This window comes from Conger conger, chromosome 6 (assembly GCF_963514075.1).
Source record: "Conger conger chromosome 6, fConCon1.1, whole genome shotgun sequence".
NCBI lineage: Eukaryota > Metazoa > Chordata > Actinopteri > Anguilliformes > Congridae > Conger > Conger conger.
In genome coordinates this window covers 34048390-34071305 of record NC_083765.1, presented here as the reverse complement: position 1 = coordinate 34071305, position 22916 = coordinate 34048390, and the positions used below count along the sequence as shown (strand labels likewise).

Here is a 22916-nt window from a genome sequence, read left to right as displayed (position 1 = left end):
CGCCTACAATGGAAGACCGTAGCACTGGTTCGGTAACCAATGAAAGAAAGGAGGAGGAGCTTGCTACGCAAGATAACGCTGTAAACAGTTTGCTCAATGTCGGCCTCTTTTGCTCTCATGGTAAGGAATTGTGTGCGTCAGGAAAGTACGATAAATTAATACTATTTTGGCAACAATTCATTTCAGAGCACAAACTATGTCGATCAACGTATAACCTGATAGACCAAATGCCTGCTATCCCAGTCTGACTTGAAGAATTTTATTTCATTCTACTTGCTTTTGCAGTAGTGTTTATATTCAATGTTGATTGATGGTAATTAAACAACTGGTTGAAAAATATGATGTAGGCTTCGAAATATTTGCACCTCGCATTACACCATATTAGAAGGAAAACTGCCTTCGCGATTATCAACTTCCTCTTGTAAAGCGTAGTAAAGTTGTCAAATTTATTGCAGTTGAAAGAGGGAAGAAAAATGTTTGTGCTATGGTCACGTGCCTCAGAGGGAACACAGCTCAGATCAGCTACAGGTGACAGTGTTCTTGTGTTTGATTTATTTCTGATTTTCTTTTGGAAATATAAAGAGCAGCCACAGTGTTCTATTGTTACAGTTAACACAGGAAGTGTGGCTGAACTACTACATACATGCCTAGTGCTTTTACAGTCAGGTCCAGAATTATTGGCACCCGTGATAAATAAGGGCAGAAAATATTGTAAGCTAAAAAAAAATAATAGTTATTGATATACACTTTCTTTTTCAACATGTGCAAAGTAGTGTGCATTAATGCATTGAATCAACCAAAGTAAAAAGTTTCCATTGAAAAAATATTTCACAATTAACTCCCCAGGTAAAGATGGCAGTCATGAGTCTTTTCTTGTAAAAGGGTAGAGGACACATTTGGAGGGATTTTTGACCATTCCTCCATGCAGAACTTTTCAGAATAATTGATATCCTTGGGTTTGTGCCTGTGGACCCCCCTCTTCTGCTCAGACATGTTTTTGATGGTAGTCTGGAGACTGAGATGACCATTGCAAAACATGGATGTCTGGACCACTGGCAGCATATCCAAAACATCAATGACCCACTGCCATATTTGACAGTAGGTATGAGGTGCTTCTCCTACTGTATGCATTCCTCTTTTGGTGCCACACAGGGCGATTATGTGAATGGCCAAAATGTTACATTTTCGTCTCATCTGACCATAGCACTCTCTTCCAGTCATAATTCCAATGAGGTTTGGCAAACTCCGTATTCTTGGTTTTGTTTATTATGCTCAAAAAAGCTGTCATTGTGCCACCCATCCAAAGAGTTTGTTGGTATGGAGGTGACATTTTACGTTTTTATTTTGAGACTTGGTGACCCCCTGGATGCAAACAGTTTCTGCCATTTTTAAACTGTGATCCTTGGGTTCTTTATGGCCTCTTTCTCCATGTTCCTCACCATCCATGGGGACAATGTGCACTTGTGTCCTCCTACTGGCCAGTTTGCAACCATTCCATATGTTATACTTTTTATTATTATTGTCCTAACAGTTCTGAGTGGTATGCTTGACCATTTATGTATTTTTGTATCCATTACCGGACTGGTAATTACCAGTTCATTCCATCTTCTGAATTGACAGTTCATTGGCATTTGCTGTTGGATGACAAAGGGATTTTTTATGTTGCTTACCTCATTTTTATACTCTAGTAAATCAGAAAGTGGAATGACACAATATAGTTCCTTTAGACTGAGATGAAGTAAATTAAGTAAAATTATATTGCCAATTTCACTTTGTTTGATTTTTTTAAACTATATTTGTTAGGGGTGCCAATAATTTTGACACCTATGATTATCAGAAAAAATAAGATAACTTAGATTATTATCTGTGTTGTTTCTAATATGCAGAATTCTTTCTTCATTTGTATGATTAATCCAATCATAGTACAATTGAGGCACACAGCCCTGTTGCGATGATGGCATATCAACACAGTGAGTTAAAAAGCTACTGCAAAAACTCTGAAAGCTCTGTTTAAGCTTGTGAATGTTACAGTACAGGACATCTGTGAAACCTCAACCTGTGCAATTCTGGGTCTTAAGTAGAGCAGATGAAATACTTTCTGTAATACTTTTTATGAATAAATTGCACTTCATGGTACTCTCATCTGATTGCAGGCCTTATTTGCATCACCTTATAAGCCCACTGGGATGGTCCAATTAGAGCTCTCCTAAATCCCATTGTGACTTACAATCACAGGCACAATCTCCTTAAAATCTCCTGATTTTGAAGGGTATATTTTCTACTCAATAACACAGGTACAAAGGAAATTGTTATAACAATATCATAATGATTGGCTATATCCTTTCCAAATTAAAGATGAAAGGACACAGGATGAGATCAATCTCTGTGACTTCATTGTTTGGCAAAGAATTGAATAAATCAATGTATGTTTAGCCACATACAGTACCTTATCCTCCTAAAAATAGCATTGCAATGTAATGTTATTCTTTTTATTTATAAATTCCTTGGTGACAGTCTGCAGGAACACCCTGTACATTGAGTGCTGTTAAGTAGAGCAATGGCAAATGTAACATCAATGCCTCTTCAACAAAGAATCCATCTCTTTCAGTATAAACACTGGCACCAGTGCATGACTGCCTTACACATAAGTCCGCTAAGCTCATTCTGCTAAAGCTAAATTACAAATGGTTTACCTTAAATACAGGATATTCTCAGTATTTTTCTCCAAGTCCGTTGCCATTGCTGTTAAGAATCACTGTCCCTTTGATGTGCTATATGGAGCCACAATTACAAAAGCTCAATCATTTTAAAAGTGGTTTGGATCACTGTGGTTAGAAAAAGGAGCAAATCGGCACTGGAAATTTTACAATTGCAGTGTGATTATATGTTTTTTGCCCGTTTTACATATTCTCTACTGTATATACGTACACTCACTGAGCACAGGAGTCAGGAGTTTCAGTTAATGTTCACATCAATCATCAGAATGGGGAAAAATGTGATCTCAGTGATTTCGACTGTGTGCCAGAAAGGCTGGCTTGAGTATTTCTGTAACTCTTAACTATTTCCTGGAATTGTCATGCACAACAGTCTCTAGAGTTTACTCAGAATAACAAAAAAGCATCTAGTGAAAGGCAGTTCTGTGGACAGAAATGAGATGTTGTCGTTGATGAGAGAGGTCAACGGAGATTGGCCAGAGTGGTTCGAGCTGACCGAAAGGTTGCTAGAACTCACATAACCACTCTGTACAATTGTGGTGAGCAGAAAACCATCTCAGAATGCACAACACGTTGAACCTTGAGGCGAATGGGCTACAACAGCAGAAGACCATGTAGGGTCCTGCATCTGTAAGCCAAAAACAGAAAGCTGAGGCTGCAGTGGGCACAGGCTCACCAAAACTGGACATTTGAAGACTGCAAAAACTGGTCTGGTCTGATGAATCTCGATTTCTGCTGAGGCTGAGGCAGATGGTAGGGTCAGAATTTGGCGGCAACAGCATGAATCCATGGACCCAACCTGATGTGTCAACAGTCCGGGCTGGTGGCGGTGGTGTAATTGTGTGGTGAATGTTTTCTTGGCACACTTTGGGCCCGGCAACACCAATTAATCATCGTTTGAATTGCACATCATATTTGAGTATTGTTGCTGACCATGTGCATCCCTTCATAGCCACAATGTACCCATCTTCTAATGGCTACTTCCAGCATGACAATGCACCATGTCACAAAGCAAAACTGGTTTCATGAACATGACAATGAGTTCAACAGAATCTCAAAGGAATGTTTTCAACATCTTATGGATTCCATGCCACAAAGAATTGGAGCTCTTTTGAGAGCAAAGTGAGGCCCTAACTAGGATTAGTATACAGTGACATGCAGAAGAGCAACTCGAACACAACGCATCAAACCTCTAAGTAGAAGACCGATGAGTCAAAAGTCTAATAAATACCTAATGAAGTGCTCAATGAGTGTATATGTAATATAATGTTATAATTTTTTCTCTGAAAACCCATGGTCTTGGCTATAGGCTGATATAGCTGCCAGAACTGCTACAGATAACTGTTTGCAGCCTGATTACTCTGAAAATTCCCATTTTGGGAATAGAAGCTTGGTGATGATTCACAGTGGTTTCACAACAATGGTTTCTGCAAACCAAATGAGACCACCACTAATTATTTGATTTCCAAATCAGAAATCATATATTTTTGGTAAGATGTCCAGACCATATATTGTCACATTTTTATATTTAATTAAAATGTATCATATGAGACATATAATATTAACTTCTGTCATTTTCCAAGTTCATTCATTGCACATAATTCTGGATTACAGATAAAATAAAACAATTATATTTCTGCACATCTTCAAAGTAATTGCTAGTGTTACTGTAAAGGAGCAATAAATAAGGAGTCTTTCCTCGCTTAACACTTCACTGTGTTGTGTTGCAAATGCAGTTTAGTCCTGGCTGTGAAATGTAGATTCTCAGTTTCACTGGACAGATGGTACCGACTTGCATTTATTTTTATGCTTTGCACATTTTCCAAGTGATGAAAAACAATGACTTTGACATCTAGGTACCGCTGCTTTTTATGTAACCTCTTGGGCTACACTGTATACCATAAAAGTCAGTATTGCTAAATAAACTGAGCAGAACTTGTATAATGCAATTAAAAGGTATAAAAGATTTATTTGAACACAGAATACTACCAATTCTAGTATTGAAATGGGTCAAGGCAATCAGTTTCTACAAAGAAGTGAATGTTTTACAGTCTTACTCCCAGTATCAGAAGAAAGTATATTTTTCCGTCCCTGAAAACCCGGAATATATCTAATTAAGTGTATTATTGATGTATCGTGAGTCCTGCTAAACCACTGCATTCACTGGTAGGGACACACTGTATAGTGTGGTCAATGCCAATGCTATCTGTGGCTCCAGATTTGTCCCTGACTCATGTAAAAGCAGTCCCTCTGGTCCGCCTGCCCCAGCTACTGTATGCTAGAAGTACTGTTCCAGACCAATGACTGTGCAGGTCAGCTGGACTGCAGGGAGAAGTGGGAGCTGGCAGAATGTCTCTCTGATAAGCCCTCTGTACTTGTCTGAACAGAATACTGGGAATAAGATTGGGCAATCAAACCTCAAAGAAAATGGGAAAAAAATCTCACTATTTTAGATAGTCTAAATGACAGTTCTGCCAGTTTTCTACCTCTAAGATTCAGAAACATTCAAAAATGTTTTGCACTTGGAATAACGTTTGAAATGTATCACTCTTAGAAAAAAGGGTTCTGAAAGGGTTCTTTGGCTTGATTCCATAGGGGAACCTGTTTTAGTTCTTTATGTAACCCTCTGTGAAGGTGTGAAGTGTGAAAACTCCCATACAATGAACCATTTTGCTTGACAAATAACCCTTTAGATAGGGTTCCTCTATGGAATAACAGGGTTCTTACTAGAACGTTTTATTTAGAGTGTACACTGCACTTGTTCAGGAAAAGCACTTGAGCAACCCACTCACATTTAATCACAAAGTTTATTGCAGCTCTGTTATAATGAAAAAATAATAATTTTAACAAATGATTGCTGGGAATATTAATTCCTTGTGATCTAGCTAAGCGTTGACATCACAGTTATTGGGCATTCTGCAAAAGTCCACTGTGCAATATTAAAACTACAGCATGTGTGTTCGTGTGGGTTCAGTAGTGTGCAGCAGCAAAATAAGAATGGTTCATTTCCCATTTAACAACTTCACTTCTGCTTAATGAAGATTTCAATATCACTTCGACAGATATATACATATAATTCTGTAGCACACTGCTTTGTATGTCAACACTGTTTTTACTTGTCTCCCCTGTCATGAGATTTCCATCTCAGTTGCAATGTCCTTCTGTTTTAGTCTTTTATAGCCTCATTGGTTTGTTGATCAAAAGCTTCCAAGAAGTAACAAACACCAGGAATGTCTGAAGGGAAGTTCGGAGGCAGATCCTGTCTGGTCCTGGGAATGAAGCTGAACTCTGGATGACCTTTCAGCAGTCTGAAAAAAAAAAAGTTTTTTATTTTTACTTTTTTATTTTAAAAGGTATGTTTCTTTGGAATTAGTAGTAGTAGTAGTAATAATAATAAGCTTTATTTATATAGCCCCTTTAATATATACAATGTAGCTAAAAGTGCTTTACATTAAGCAAAATAACAAACACTTTGGGGCCTTTCCCCTGTGTCTGCCTCGAGTGGGATGACACTGATTGTCGTCTCCCTTGAGTGTCTCCTAGACATAGCACAAAGCTAAAAGCAAGAAATAAAAATGAACTGCTAGATATAGCTCAAATATATAGCTCAAAGCGATATAAAATATTTATAGCCCAATAATGCTAACCCATCCTGTCCTCTACTGTGGTATTTTTAACTTCATGGTTAAGGCAATGAGCAGCGATAGAAAAGCCTCCTTGTCATGTAAAACTCACATATTAACATACGTGTGCATTATTGGGCACGGCTGTTCATTTGTAGCTCACTCTACTGAGTCATATACTTAAAATTGTACTGATAACCTGCAACAAAATAACAAAACTCCGGCAATAAGTCCGGCAGATTTCGAAAATTTAAAGTGCAAATCCATCAAGCCTGCAAAGAGTGTGCAGTATACACATATTTTGTGGAAAACTGATTTTTGAACAGTTTTTTTCTTGTAGTTTTTTTCACAGAGGTAAATTGCTGTCTAACCTGTATGTGGTTGGGCTAATATTGATTTTTCCTGGAAGGCTGCAGGACTCAAACTTGTTAGCCAGGGTGACGTTGTTCCCAAAGAGGCAGTAACGAGGCATTTTGACCCCCACCACACCAGCAAGGACAGAGCCAGAATGGAGTCCAATTCGCATCTGAAAATAAAAACACAAAACCACTAATTTGCTCATTCTTATTGGTTCTAATCATTCAAATCACTCATAACCACTTCTTCCTGCTTTTGACTATAAAAATGTCAAAATACTGCAACATCCTAGAAATAAGTTTCTTATTTAGAGCGCAGCACTGATGCTATTAGGGTCCTATCATATGCTTCAGACAATTTAACCATCCTCCTGTATGTGGGATAAGCCGAGCTATGAAGCAAGAAGTATTCAAAGTATATTAATTCTACGTTTTTAAATTAAATGGAGAATCATCAATCGGAAAATATGATTCGCTCATTTATGTTGTCAAAACTTGGTTTCCTGCCTTTGTCAAGAGATGGGAGGCTGCCACGAGTGTGCGACTGGCTAACATTGAGGAATATCTGTACATGACTCCTCAACCCTCAGAGAAGAGTGGGATTTTAAAGGTACTTAGTTTCTCTTCTGAAGCTAATACATAAAGGTCATATAGTATATTGTTGCCTTGCACACAAAACGACAATCATTACACTGAGTGTTTACATGCCATGTTTTGTAATCAATTTAAAGCATAAAATCATTACGAAGTGGATTTAAAATTACAGACTGACATTATGACATAAGGGGTTAAAACAGTGGATACAGTTGTATGCAAAAATCTGGGCACTACTGGTCAAAAGGCCGAAGAAACAGAAGAAAACCTGAGACCAAAAAGCCTCTTGGTGAACAGAAGCAAACCTGAGACCTTTCGGCAAATTTTAAAGCCAGATTGCTTTTTATTTTCAAGTATCCCACTGCACTGGCTGTTCTATCTGGTCTTAACAACCATGGGTTCCTCTAAACAGTTGTCTAAGGACATCTGGTTCATTTCCACCAAGAAGGAGAAGGCTATAAAAACTCAATGTTTCAAACTGCCTATTTCCACTGTCAGAAACATGATTAGAAAATGGAAGATAACTGAAACAATTGAAGTCAAGGCAAGGTCTGGAAGACAGGAAGCATTTTGCAAGTGGAAGGAAGAATGGATTCAACCAAATATTAAGAAATTCTAGAGGCTGATATTTGATGGTCAGTCCAGACATTAAAGTTGAAGAGAGGTTGGGTATTCCATGACAATGATCCCAAGCATACCTCAAAATCAATCGTGAAATACCTCCAGGAAAGACAGATGAAGGTTTTGGAATGGCCACCACAGTCCCCAGACTGGAATATTATTGAAAATCTGTGGAGAGATCTCAAACATGCCGTACATGCAAGGAGGCTTAAGAATATTTCTGAGCTAGAGGTGTTTTGCCAGGAAGAATGGGGGAAAATTCCAAAAGCGAGAATTTAAAGACTCTTAGCTGGCTACAGCAACCTGTCATACTTGCCACAGGAGGAGTTACATAGTACTAACTGACAGGCGTACCAAACTAAGCCTTTTTCCTTTTTTATTATTTTGAAACTGTAAAAAATGTAACTGAAAGGTAATCTTGCTTAAAAATGTGAAGAAATGTGTCATGTTTAACTTTGTACCATTTAGAGGTCAGGCTTGCTCATGTTCACCAAGATATCTATTAGAAAAGTAAATTTTTGCATACGACTGTATATTGTAGGAAATGTTAATTCTGCATTTCTCTATGAAAGTGGAAAAAAAAATATATCAGAAGTGAAGGAAAATCTGATGTGTACTAGGATTCTCAAAAATGCAACAATGTTAGTATGAAAATATGAGAACAGGTAACAATCAAGAGGTGAAAACGGGAAATTTTAAGGGCCAGAGTTACAACAATTAGATTCTCATTCATTCTATGATTCTACTGTACTTTGGAGAATCACTGCCAAATAAAATGCCAGTTGAGCTAGAGTATTTCTAGCACCTGGGATTGGGCTCAACAGGAATCACCACTCCCATACAGCATAAATTAAACTTGGCATAGATTTTCAGCACAATATCATCGAACTACCTTTCTCTGATTAGTCGTTCATCATTCTAAGCACTGTAAAGGTTTTTCATTGTCATACAAGGGCATTGCCCTGTTGTATTAAGAGCATAATGCACAATCAGTGTAGTGGGAGAGAGTGCCAACAAACACAGGAACATAAGGATGTGTGATGCAACTGCGTGCTGCAATTATCCAGGCATTTCTTGCTCCATTATAATTGTCAGCATGTATGCTAACATCATTACAATACCCCGTTACATGCCTTGATCTGAGTATTTCAGCCTGCATTTACCAATACCAATAGCATTATAGGCTTTTGGCAGACACTCTTATCCACAGCAGATATGGATTTAAAATAAAAAATCAATTTGTGCCAACTGAGCCATTATTAACTAAAACTGATATTGCCACCAGAAATGGAATATGCTCCATTGTGCTGTTATTTTATGATTATCATATTATTTGATGAGCATATGCCCCTTTTGATGGATGACAACAAAAAATTGTCCATTTATGCAGCGACCGCATTTATCTGCCATGCTTCTGAACAAAATACTGCACCAATGCCACAGCAATGTGCACCTGCTAATACAGCAGAAAATGCACCACACTGATGTCTGTCAGACTCTATTAGGGTGACAATATACTTCAGGTAATTCATCCATTCTCTTGTCAGTGGTATAAAGCAAGATTTGAAGCAAGAAGCATTAAAACATAGACACCGCTACTGCAAAGCATAGATACTGTAATGTATATTCATCTAGCAATGCTAAATGAAGTCTCCATGGGGAATCAATGACAATATTTGTTCATTTATGTGGATATTTTCATAGCTCAGAGATGCTGTCAAAGGCCACGGGAATGACATGATCAGCAGTCACGGCATGTTTGTTTATTCTTGGTGTCCTGCCTTTGCCAAGAGCAACAAAGTGAGGCACATCACTAACATTAAGTGACCAAAGTGAACAAGAGTGGAATTTAACCAGCTCCAAATTAAAATTAATTCAGACCCTTGAATGGTGCTTTTCAGATAATTTAGTGACTCCATACATAGTATCTGATTAATTTACTGGCAGTGGAAACAATGTGGCTGGCAGAAAGGATATACACATTCACATTGACTAGACCTTGTGTACTGTTTAATGAAATGTAATAAAGCTGTCATATTCTGATTCAGGTTCAATAATAAATGCTTTATTATTAATTAATCAAGCATTATTAAAGAAACTCAAGGGTTCTCAACCCTGCTCCTGGTGAGCCAGCCGGAGTGTCCACTGGTTTTTGTTTTCATCTTAAAATCATGAACCAATGCAGACTCAAGGAACCAGGTCAGGTGAATTCATTGTGTACGCTGCTTTAATTTAACCAATGCAATGCAATGACAGCACATCCCTTCCTTTGATAGACACACTTATTGCAAGTATAACTTTTTTCGAAGCTAAAAAGTAGCATAACATTGCATTGAATCTACTTTCCTCATTCCAGCTTCCCCGGAGCAGTGTTGATTAACATTCACACACAATAAAAGCCCCTCTCCCTGAGAGTAGACGAGGGTCAGACCAAACAGATGCTGTGCATCATTATTTGCGGAGAGAATGCCTGTGGCTGCGGCCTCCTGACGGTGATGAGAACGGGAAGGAGCTGACACGGCTCTGACCTTGATTGGCTCCCCCGCGGGGGTCCTGACCCTGTCGGAGTGCTCCATCATCTTCAGGGCCATCAGAGCGATCTGCGTGGCGTGAGTCTGGCTCTCCTTGTGCAGCCCGCCGGCCACGCAGTAAGCGTCCCCGATCGTCTCCACCTGGAACACGGACGTCACGTCACCCGCCGGCCGCCACGGCCCCTGTTTATTTCTCTGTGTTTGTTTTCCCTTCTCTCTCTTCCACAAGGACAAGAGGCCTGAGGGGTCTTACATCTGAAGCGAGCGCGTCATTTACAGGCAGTTTGAGATGGAGGTAAGGTTGGCAACAGTCCCGTAATAACCAGGACTTCCCGTACCCTAGATCTAAATGGTTTGTACTGCAGTTCCTGTATATAGTGCTATGCAGCCCCAAATTAAATTCAATTGATAAATCATCAGCATTAGTGTGAAATAAACGGCCTTATAACACCTGACCTCAATAAACAGTATTGAAGCTGGTCTTCTCGGTCCTCACATTGTGTTACTTATTCAACCAAGGGAATGCTGGTAACCACCACAGGTGGAGGGGGACATTTCTCTTATAATTCGGAGGAGGGCTTCAGCATATAATAATACATAGACAAGACTGCAGCTGCAAGTCATCTGGCTGAAGTATAAGAGCCTATTTTTAGACCCAGCTGCGAATGTTCAGCCAGGGTCCTAATCTGACCCCTTGCATGCTCTGAATTCATCAGCACTGGCTGAAAGGCTGATCATACAGGATGGGTAAGATCCTAATCTGTAGGGACATGCTGATTATGTTTGTGAGGCTCCAATCAGATTGGCACAGCGCGCTGTGATAATGCCAGTTTAGTCAGGGCCTGTGATGCAGGTACCATCTGCACATTTCTAAGATAAACTGAAATCAAAAATGACATTTTTCACAAATCACCAAACGCCAGGCCAGGAATGTTCTCTTCATCTTCAAACAACAAATCCCTCCAAATAAAACAAAACGCAACAGCTTATACTGTAACAGAACTCCCCCTTAAACACACAAACATACCACACACACACTAACACACGCATGCACTGGCACACACTTACACACAGCTACGCACGCGCACACACACATACACACATTTTTAGCATTGTTTTCACACTTAAAATAACACTGGTTGTAATGCAGACAATAGGGCAGATGGTTGGTTCTATTTATAATGGGCAAACTTAATAATAATTACTCATATTAATCCTACAAAGCAATCAAAAACATTAATGTCAGTAATGTTTATATTATCTCTATACAACATGCATTGTGTCTTGATCTATGTAGTACTTACAGTGATACATACGTACTGTATATGAAACAATGTTAAATGAGTCCAGTGCCTGATTGAGCAAACAAAGGATGCTAAACTAGTTTGAGAACTATATAAGTCAACAACCTGTGCATTTTTAGGATGCTCCAGAATTATCAGCACCCTTGATAAATCTGTGCAGAAAGTGCTATACACTAAAAAATAATAGTTATTGACATAAGCTTTATTTTCCAGCATGTGTAAAGTAGCGCACTTTATTAATCCAAAGTCCTAAATATTTCAAATAAAAAATTTCCCCCAAAAAACAGCTTCCAAAATTATTGGCACCTACTGTACGGTTTAAAACTTTCTGGAAACACACATGGCAAAGATGACACCCATGAGTCTTTTCCTATAATTGGTGATATGGTTAGAGAACACATTTGGAGGGCATTTTGACCATTGACCAACTTTTCAGAATCATTGATAGCCTTGGGATACTCCCCTCTTCAGTTCAGACCACAGGTTTTTCAGGTTGAGATGGCAATTTCAGAACAGGGTTGTTAATCATTTCTATGTGGATTTTGACAATCTACCTGAAACCGAGCAGAGGCAACCAAGATTTGCCGGTACTTTGTTGAATTCATTGTGCCATTGATCTTAGTTGTTCAACTGGCAGCAAAACATCTTGAAAACATCAATCACCCATCGCCATATTTGACAGTAGGTATGAGATGCTTCTCCTTGTATGCATTCCATTTTGTCGCCAAACATGTTATGTATGTGGTGTGTATGGCCAAAACGTTAAATTTTCATCTGACCATTTTCTTCCAGTCATAATTCCAATAAGGTTTGGCAAACTCAAGATGCTTGCTTTTGTTTATTGTGTGTCACGTTTCAGGTCTGTCTCGCCATGTTTTATGTTGATTTATGTTTATTTATGTTGTCTAGGTTCGTCATGTTGTTTAGTTATGTTTCGTTACGATTTATTTTCTTGTCATGTTTAGTTATGTCTCGTTACGATTTATTTTCTTGTCATATCTAGTTATGTTTTCGTACGATTTTATTACCTGGTTATGTTGAGTGATTATCGTCTTAGTTTCGCTTTGTGTTATGTTTTGATGCATGTTTATTGTTACGTTAACTGGTCGTTGTTATGCAGACACTTTTACATGTTTTTCCGCAAACCTTGCGTTCCGCCTTTTCTCTCTCTCTCTCTCTCTCTCGTTCTGTCATTCACTCCCCTAAGTGTTTCCATTTGTCTATTTACTAAAACTACTAACGCTAGATCAGGATTGGGTAGAGACTAACAAACTAATCATGTGTTCATGTTACCTTACGTTTCTCGTGCATGTCATTTACTAATTTTCTAATGCTAGGGCAGGATAGGTTTATTACTAACGATTACTAATCTCCTTGTTAAACTTGTCATCCATCGCACCTGTTTTCCATTTCCTTGCTACGCTCTAACTAATTGTCTACACCTGTCTACACCTGCATTTATAGCCCAGTCGCGCAACTGTTCACTGCGAAATTGTCTGCCTCTGTTTACCACGCAACTCTTGAGCATTTACCACTATTGATTACACGTTACGATCCAAGCCTGTTACCGACCATTGTTTATTGATTTCTGTTTTGTGACCATCGTTTGTTTTTTGACTCCGTCCTCGCCTACCGTTTTTGTACTTTTGCTTCGCTGATTGTTTCATGGTTTCGACTCCCGCTTCGTCCACGACTACGCCTCTGCCTGCCATCCGTCTGTTCATCTGCCCCGCTGACAGCTCTCCTGCTACCGGACCTCCCTGCACGTCTACCGACTACGAGTTTGCCTCTTCCCTCGGCACCGTGCTTTTTGTTTGTTTACTTTTTGTTTGGCTGGATCTACGTGTATGGACTTTGCTTGTGTTGACTACTCTCCTGGGATTCGTCCCGAATAAAGCCCTGAGGGGTCTTTATATTACTATTGTTTCTGAGTCGTGCATTTTGGGTCCAACCCCCACGCACCCGTCTCATTGTGCTCATTAAGGGCTGTCTTCATGCTGCCCTTCTAAAGAGTTTGCTGGCATGGAAGTGCCATTTTATGCTTTCCTTTTAGACTTGGTAACCCAAAGACACAACCAATCTCGTTACGATTTATGATTTATGCACTTATGATGACGACTATATGTTTAGAACAGCAGTCCAGGTGTATTTTCCTAGTTCTGGATGTGATGCTTTGACTTGTGGTAGAACCTATGCACTTGTAAGTCGCTTTGGATTAATAGCGTCTGCCAAATGACTAAAATGTAAATGTAAAATGTAAAATCTCTACAATTCTTAATCTATGATCCTTAGGTTACTTATCAGAAGTGATGGACTGACACAATATAGTTAATTTATACTGAGATTAACTAACTTAAAGTAAAGTTGTATTGCCAATTTAAATGTGCTGATTTTATTCACAATAATTGTTACGGGTGCCAATAATTTGACTAAATAAAAAACATTGAACCATGAGAGTAAATGTATTGAAATAAAAGTATATTTTGCTTTCCCGTACGTTTGAAAAGAAAATATACATCATTCTCAATGTTGTTTATAATATGCAGCCCTTTTTCTCCATTTTTATTAAGGGTGCCAATAATTCTGGAGCCCACTGTAAATGCAGATAATGTTAAACATTATGGGAGGGGGAAACACTGCACCTTGTATATGTCCAGCTCTCCACAGTGGTGGTCAAACCTGGTGTAGAGCTCACTCAGCATGGTGACCACCTGCATGGGGGTGCACAGGGAGCAGACGGCCGTGAAGCCCACGATGTCTGAGAACAGCATGGTCACGTTCTCAAACTTCTTCGCCCGGACGTGCTGCCCCTGCCAGAGCTGCCGGGCGACAGCCCCAGGGAAGATGGTGAAGAGCAGGTCCACGGTCTTCTGCTTCTCCTCCTCCAGGGCCTGGTGGGCCTGCTCCAGGGCGGCTTTAGCCTTTCCCAGCCTCTTCTTCAGCCCGTCCTGGGCCTTGGCCTGCTCGCCCACCAGGACCACGTCGCGCAGAGCGTTGTGGATGGGGATGTCGGAGAGGTACAGCCCCCGGCCGGTCAGCTCCTCCAGCTTGTCCACGCACGGCGAGCCCAGGAACAGGATGCTGTTTGACTCAGAAATGAAGATCATCTGGCCTTTCAGGTCCATGAGCTTGAGAGGGAAGGGAACCACACAACGATGGGAGGCAGCTAAGTTCATGGAGAAACTTCACATTTGTAGTTGTTTCCTTTATAGAAATTGAATATACTACAATATACTATAAATATATGGATTTTGTAAAAACATATTTCACAGCAACATAATGTATTGCAAAATATCTCTAAGATGCAGGAATAAGTCATAAGTGGTGAAGTTTATTATATATAATTAGAAATAAAATTTGGTAATAAGTATTTATGTTTATTCCCAAACCTCTGTTGTGCCCTATTCACCACTACTCCTAATGAGGAAGTGACTAGGGTGAGATGTAAATAAACTAAATAGCTGCATGTAACTGGCACACAGAATGTGCAGCTTGCACTCAATTCTATCTCAACAAAGCAATCTTTTGAGAATGCGGTTTCAACATTGTTTTAAAGCAGAAGAAAGATGAAATAAATTCATCCTTAGCACATATTCAATTCAACTGCAAAGTGATTGCAGCCTTATCTATCAGTAATAAAATGTTATGTTTTCATTTTTTACACAGTGATACAGTTAATTAAATTGTTGCTGAGAATATTGTATGGGAATAATACAATGTGTTGCTGGCATCGTCACAGGCTTCCAGGAAGAAATGTATGAAAGCATATTGTGAATTAGTTTATGTACCAAGGCCAAATTGAATCTATGTGTCATGCTACAATTACCCATAACACAACATACTAATGTCATACTGTGTACATTTCTATACATTTTGAAGATCATACAAATAACAAGTTAGGAGATTTAAAAAAAAATGCTTCGCTATATTAGCACAGAAAAGAAACACACTTGTCATAATGTAAAACTGGCAAAGTGAGTGGCAGACCATGAATGACAGCTGTATCATCACATATTTGTGAGAAGCAAAATGTTTTCCAAACCATGTGACACATATGGCAGCAAAAAAAAGACTTTGACCAATACGTGTGCCAAATAATCTATGAGCTACTCATATCTGTGTTATCTGTGCCTTACAACGTAAGCACACCCAATGTGGTAGTCAAATAGTGTATGTACTCCAGAATAAGAAGTTATAGTAAATAAACTAAATATCATAAATCTCTGGATGGTTACAAATATTCATTGTATATCATATCAAACAAATTAAGGATGGTTGTGGAAAACTGTAATTGGAAAGTAATGAAAAAGAAAAACCTTGGAAGAGCAACTGATTCTGCTTGAAAACCTAATACCCCTTTATGGTTACAGCTGGCCTTCAAAAGGCCTTACGGAAGCACACATGGCACTTTCATAAGTATGTCATTACCAACGATCATAAACAACTGTAGTGCTACATAATCTGCCATGTAAAAATTAAATCATAAACATGAAAATGAGTGGTTTTTGACTCTCATAAAGTTAGTGTGTATGATCAAGCCAGCTTAACTACACAGTAAAATGTTCAACGTTGAACTCTAGCTTCAGCACAGTTTATAATGAGCTGACAAAATTGATAAAAATGCACTCAATCCAAATAAAATCGAAAATAGATTTGATCTATTTTAACACAAATCATTTTGCATGTTATATGTTGTATGTTACTGAATATTGAGGACCTGTTCTGTTCTTTTAAATTTATATTTTTATATTTGTTAGTAAAAATGGAAGCAAATAAAGTGTGAGAGCAGTTCTCCTCCAACAGCTGCACTGTCTAAAGGTCTTCATTCCAAGTCCTGGACCACTTTATTCAACTAATCATTGGTCTGGTTTCGGTCAAAGCGCCACCAGAACTTTGAATATGAAATGCAATTTTTCTCTTTTTTTCTTCATAGCCACAGATAGACAAGTTCATTTTGGTGATTGCTGAACTTGGCAAACCATGAGGAAAGGGGAAAAAAACTCTTGCATGCATTTGTAAGCTGAAGTAAAGGACAAATTGTGATTGAATCCAGGCCAGTTGTCTTGATTGCACCAATGCAATTTCCCACCCTAGATCAGACAGTGAATTCTGGAAGCCCCGCTGTGCTACAGCGTTCCAGGACAGGAGTTGAGTGGCCCCATGTGAGCACTTTATGGGTGAACCTTTCTCATTGTTTTGACATTCGGATCTCCTCTCATCCGGGATAATGCCGCCTTCTTCCTGCAGAAGAGCACACTTCCAAGTGTTGGAAGTGGTGATTGATAGTGTGGTATGCAACTGTTTTAATTCAAGCTCTATTTTTAGTCAGACCATGAGACAATTATATACACACATTTTTCCTGTATTAGTCAGTGATCTGAATGAAAGAAAATTTCGGAAAATAAACAAAATGCTTTACCTTAGCAGTTCCATCGCCAGAATTAACCGCCTGCTTTATTCGTAAGATGAACTGAGTGTTCAGCATGGTTAAGATCCCTTGAAAGGTGCTGGCGATTTGTGGGGACAGGATCAGGAAGTGCTCCTCGAAGAGCGGTCGCCTCTGGACGTCCTTGCGGTTCAAGCGCCTCCGCAGGCCGTCGCCGATCTGCAGCAGGCTCATGTCCTGGTCCAGGAGCAGGTGGAAGGGGAAGGTGGTGTAAAAGAGGGACATGGGTATGTCCACCGCAGACTGGCTCTTCATGGGGCTGGGGGTCAGCCTCCGGGGATCCGCCACCTCCACCGAGTACAGCAGGTGGGGCTGGCCCCGGGCCTGCAGACCGCTGTCCTTGCTGCAAGATGGCTCCATCACCACCTCCACGTGCGTCTTGTACAGCACCAGGGCGGCCGCTTTGATTATTCCCGGGAAGAAGAGCTCGGTTGCCGGGTGAGGGTTGAAGTAGTAAACCGTCAGGAGGCCCGGGTCTTTGTCCAGGCACAGAACCGAAGCTTTGTTTACGTAACCGGCGCTGCTGCCCGGGCTCTGCGGCGCGCTCTGCTTCAGCAGCACGTTGAAGCTGTTGAGGAAGTCGTGCAGCGCTCCCCCCACTACGCCCAAAATATGTCCGTCCTCCTCGTAGCATGTTCCGAATACCTCAACCCCGAGTGACACTTTCAGGGCGTCCATCTGTATGCCTGGAATCGTTGAAAAGATCATTTTGTAAAAATTATCACATTATTTATGAAATAAACCATGTTTGAGACTAAACATGTCTTTACCTGATTTTTCTGAATAATTCTTCATGATCTCCATTAAGTCTTCTGCATTTCCAGAGCTCCAGTCTTGACAAAAGTCTGAATAAACTATTTCAGGACTGCAGACAAAAAGAACCAAATATACAAAACAAATGAATAATATACATGCAGCTACTGTACATATATTGTATATTGTATAATGATATATTGACATTTAATAATTACAATGCAAGTGCTCATTCAACAGAAAACTTTCTAAAAGGCACAATTAATTTGGCTTCTGTTGGGTAGTATAATAGGTACTGTAAGTGCCATGGCCACAGAGTTTAGCATCCAAGTTGCTCTTCACTGTAGATAAAGCCCTAGTTAGAGTATATTCAAAAAGTGCACATTTCCCTATGGGTGTTTCTGCTGCCTGTGGTCTAATACGACTGCTTGTGAAGTGCAGTTAAAAACTCACTGCAGTCCTTTGTAGTGAATACATCAGAGATTTTGCCAAGCTATTTCAAAAAGATAGCTTTTGTGAATAAGTTTTTAACATGGCATGCCATGCTTGTGTTTGAAAATACTGTGATCTTAAAATGCACAATGGGAAAAAATTATGAATGAATGGAATTTTACTTTTATTTACCTTGCTACTACTGTATTTTGATTGATGCAGTGTATTTTTTTTAAATGGAGACAACAGACAAAATAGGGTTTAAATGGGTCCAACTTCAAATGGAGCTAATTTAAATTCAGCTAATTTACATTTGATTTTTTAACTCATTTTTATTTGGTGGCCCTAAGCAAACCTAATTTTCTCAGAAAAAAATGCATAATGAAACAGAGGAGAGTAACACATTCTGAAAAGGTCGTATAACGCTGCATAATACCTTCATAATTACCTCACCAAACATTATATAACACTCTTTCTAACTGACATAGACTGTAACAGCTTGTGCTACCCCACCATTCACACTGTATAAATGGTATCATCCCAGTATCCATATATAAGAAATAATGATAATGTCATTGACATGTATAGTGCTATAGTACACAGTCTATGACAGTCTTACTTTGCATGATTGTACAATATATGAATCTTACAGTGCTTATGGAGGGTTAACATGGTTTCTACTGCATGCAGGGCTCTGCATATTAAATATAGCTAAAAAGCCAGACTAGATTCCTGTTATGGGTACAACTTTTGTTTATTTCTTACTTTGTCTGGCTTCACTCACCTTTTAATGGTTCACCACTCCCTTTTCAGATTTGTTTTGCTTCAAGGTTCTCTGACCATGTCATGTGTACATGAGCTACAGCAATGCATGCAATGTCAAAGGCAATTTAGAGTGGGTACCGAAAGTCAATATAAATAACTTTTCTTTTTTTACAATTTATCTTTGGGTAGGATTTACAAAAGGCTATTTACAATTAATTGACAAACAATCAATTTCCATAAATAGCTGAATTATGCTTTTTATTTAATGTTTAACATGGAATGAGTCAAATGTCATTCTTACTCATACATTTACTAAATATTTGAATTTTTCATGTAACCCTGAATACTGTGTGTGCTAAATTACATAAGAAAGTGCTTAAATGACATATATTAATAAACCGGATATGGCTCTTCAGTATATAAGTGTCTAATTAGCACAGTGAAAATGCTCTATGCAATCATAACTCATATTCTAAGTTTCTGAAATCACCTATTTTGTTGGTTAAAATTAATTATCAGTCATTCTCCAAAACACATGATATTAATGAATCTAACAAAATAATTATAATATCAAAACAACAACAAAACAGCAATATTCTGTCTAGTGGCCACACATGATGAACACATCTCTCTGTCCCTGGCACATGCCCTTGCTGCATGGGAGGGGGGGTGGGGGGTGATTTGAATATAATTTTAAGCTCCCAGCTGTAATATTCAGTACTGTATGATGAACCGTAAAACATAACAACCTGGTCATCTGATTTGTATTAATGCTTGAGATCATTGCAATAAGTAACTGCATTATCACTGCAAACAATAGTAGATATATATTTTTAAATGGTGTAAAGAGTTTTACAATATTCTTACCATATCATGTCTAATTTATGTTGTTTCATCATTCTTAGGAAAGCAGTGTGCAGCCGCTGAAACTGCAAATACCAAAGTATGCAAGTTAATTATAAATACTTAATTCAGTTGTTCATAGCAATTCTGGTCAAATAGGAAACTTGGTGAAAACCCGGTTTATTCTGTTTACGTCGCCATATGTCCATATAGCGTATCCAAAGGCAGAGACAGGACAGACAAAACACAGACATGGTGTATTTTAAATTCAGACAGCGCTTTACTCTCTTCATTCAAAATCCCGATGATTGACACAAGCCTTATAATACATTACCCCAAAAGTGTGGTCTATGTCCATAAAAACAATAACGTTCATTTACCTCCGGACATACTAATTTGCAGACGCTTTCTCCTAATGTATGTAGATTAACTTTGCTTCTGCTTGTCTTTCGCTGAGGTATGATCTCCGGTAGAGAACCACACACCTCATTTGATATTGGCAGTGTGTCCCGGGGTTTTGCACATTCCTCAGACTGTCTCGGTTCTTCATTTTGCAGCACCACAGAAAATGGACAGTCCCCGCTAATTTTTAGTTCCTTCAGTTTTGCGCAAAACATTGTGAGCGACCGACTTTTCTCCCTCTCAAACACAAATGTCTATTTTGTCCACCACGAACTCCAGAGTCCTGTCCCACTCCTGACAGACAGTATTCCCACACACGGAGATGTCCATTGAAAGTGCAAAACACTTGCATGAATCCAGTGTGCGCAATAATTGCTTACTTGCTCTTTCTAATATTACAATATATTTCAGGAGATCATAACCCCCATGCAAGCAACAAAATGCGGGGTTCATAGTAAATTCAAGGGCAAATGATGAGTGAAACGATGGTGCCACTGTCCAATGGTAGTCCACAGGAGATACTCGACGTGGCCAATAGATGTTGAAGGAGGTTGGGCTCTCTTAAATACATACAAAATGCCATGTATTCCACGAGCACTGAACCAAATAATTGCTGGAAGATAATATGTGCGGAGAGCAGTTACGCACGAAGGGTTTAGAGTAGGCTACACAGTACATGTTCTGGAAAACATCGCCTTTTTAGTATGTATTTGACAGTTTTATTTAATATACGCATACAGTGTATGTTTATTAGAGTGCTGCAATCGTTGATTAATACTAATCGATTTCTGATTGTCCTGGTCACGCTTTTCTACATAGATTTCCAAATATGGTAGCTGTTCGGACAATCAACGACTGTGAATTGGTTTGTTTTGGTGGTTAATGGTTCACAAAGTCAGACTTGGTATCGCTGCTCGGAGTCTTTTTTAACCTCCTGCGCGCTCACCCGCTAGATGAAACTCTTTTTAATTAGCTCATTGCACGATTTATGTCACGCTCCAATGAGTTGTGTCTAATATTGTCCATTCTCAAATTGATGTAAAGGCTAAGCTTCTGAAATATAGGCTATAATTAATATTCAGTCTTCCCCAAAATCAATATTACTGTTCTCTTCACAGATGCTCACAGTTATCCGCACATAAATATGGCAACACTGGCCGTAAATCACATAGGCTACTCACCTATTCATGTCACCTATAACTAGCGAAATCTTGTGCTTATGATAGCAATAAATCACGTCAGTGTATCACATTCGGATATGATCAATCAACTGCATGAATGCTAAAAACATGTAAGCAATATCCAAAATCTACACACAATTATAAGCAGCATTGATTTACAGCTTCTGAAAATATTATGTTTGTTATGATGATACTGACAGTAATATTTTGTTCCTACTTGTTTGCACCTTCAGCAAAGCTAAGATATTAACCCCTTAAGTATCACCCCCTTTCTTGATGAAAGCTTAAAGATTACATACCCAGAATAAAATTGTTACTATTCTTGAACCCTTTTGACTAAAGGTATAATCCTGGTCTCTTCTGAAAGGTAACCCTTTGGGGTTTGACCAAGAGTCAAAATTACTTCAAATATTACTGAGACAAGTTACAGGGGAAAGTGGAAGTTGTTTTTGACTGGATATAGATTAATATAGCTCTGGCTTGTGTGCTTGTATGGAGCTAAGTCACAGCACTGGACAAATCCAATTTCAAATTTGAGGACAATATCACCACAAATGGTGAAACGGGCTCTGCATTCCCCTGTTTAGCGTTTCCATTTTCCCTGTGTTGTCTTTGTTCCTCTTGCCCCGTCTCGCTTTCCATAGTCTTCATTTATTCTTTCACTCAGTGCACCTGTGGCTCGTTACTTGTTTCCCCCAATCACACCTGTTTGTCATTTCTTTCCATTCACTCTGTTCCTTTACCCTCCTTGTTTCCCTCAGTCTTTGATTGTAAATCCAGATTGTAATATGTGTTAACCGTTCTCCACTTTTAGGATTATCCTTCTGGTCCTGATTTTACTTTCTGTTACCGGCTTTTGATTGGACTTGCTATTTACGATTCTCAGATCACGTTTTGTACTGTTACCTTTACGGATTGTTCCTGCTACCTCACATAATCTGACATAGACATAGGCGGCTTTCCAAAAAGGACATTTGGAGACTCCAAAAAGACACATGGCCACAATTTCTCTTGCCATTTATAATTTAAAAGCAGACTGGCTCCTTATTTATAAGCATACTGAAAATATGTTTAGATGCTCACCAATATTAAATTGGCCCATGCTACTGAAAATACCCTCTATTGTGTTGTCAACGGTGTTTTCACTGTCTTCCTCAGAAATATTCACTGAGATGAGAGATTCCTTGGAACTCCTCAAAAGGAAGTCCTATTTAGTCGTAGGAATTATAAAATATTTTTTTTGTTGTAAAATGTCAACCTTTTTTGGCATAAAATCTCAAGAACTGTTTTTGTGCAACAGACTCCGCTTGCGTATTGCTACAGTTTCATTATGCAGGTGAAAAAAATGCTG

At 39.0% G+C, this 22916-nt stretch overlaps 1 protein-coding gene across 2 annotated transcripts; it reads right to left on the bottom strand.

The window, feature by feature from the left end:
- Positions 1 to 5502: 5502 nt before the first annotated feature.
- Positions 5503 to 22168, bottom strand: gucy1a1 (guanylate cyclase 1 soluble subunit alpha 1). Of its 2 annotated transcripts, none has more exons than XM_061245353.1 (8): positions 21865 to 22168; positions 20007 to 20068; positions 17960 to 18054; positions 17163 to 17875; positions 14386 to 14871; positions 10437 to 10580; positions 6709 to 6863; positions 5503 to 6022 (listed from the first exon to the last, which is right to left on the bottom strand). In XM_061245353.1, exons 2-8 carry the CDS (start codon positions 20036 to 20038, stop codon positions 5881 to 5883), a joined length of 1767 nt encoding a protein of 588 aa, XP_061101337.1. In that variant the 5' UTR covers positions 20039 to 20068; positions 21865 to 22168; the 3' UTR covers positions 5503 to 5880. The 2 variants fall into 2 exon arrangements, with proteins under 2 accessions (XP_061101337.1, XP_061101336.1); XM_061245352.1 differs by lacking the exon at positions 21865 to 22168 and adding an exon at positions 20363 to 20822.
- Between the last annotated feature and the right edge of the window lie 748 nt (positions 22169 to 22916).

Coding starts and splice junctions, on each gene's coding strand:
- gucy1a1 (XM_061245352.1), bottom strand. CDS start 20,599: ATGTTTTGCGCAAAACTGAAGGAACTAAAAATTAGCGGGGACTGTCCA. Junction 14,872..17,162: donor CTGGCGATGGAACTGCTAAG/GTAAAGCATTTT, acceptor TTCCCTCTCAAG/CTCATGGACCTGAAAGGCCA. Junction 6,864..10,436: donor CCGCGGGGGAGCCAATCAAG/GTCAGAGCCGTG, acceptor TTTTATTTTCAG/ATGCGAATTGGACTCCATTC.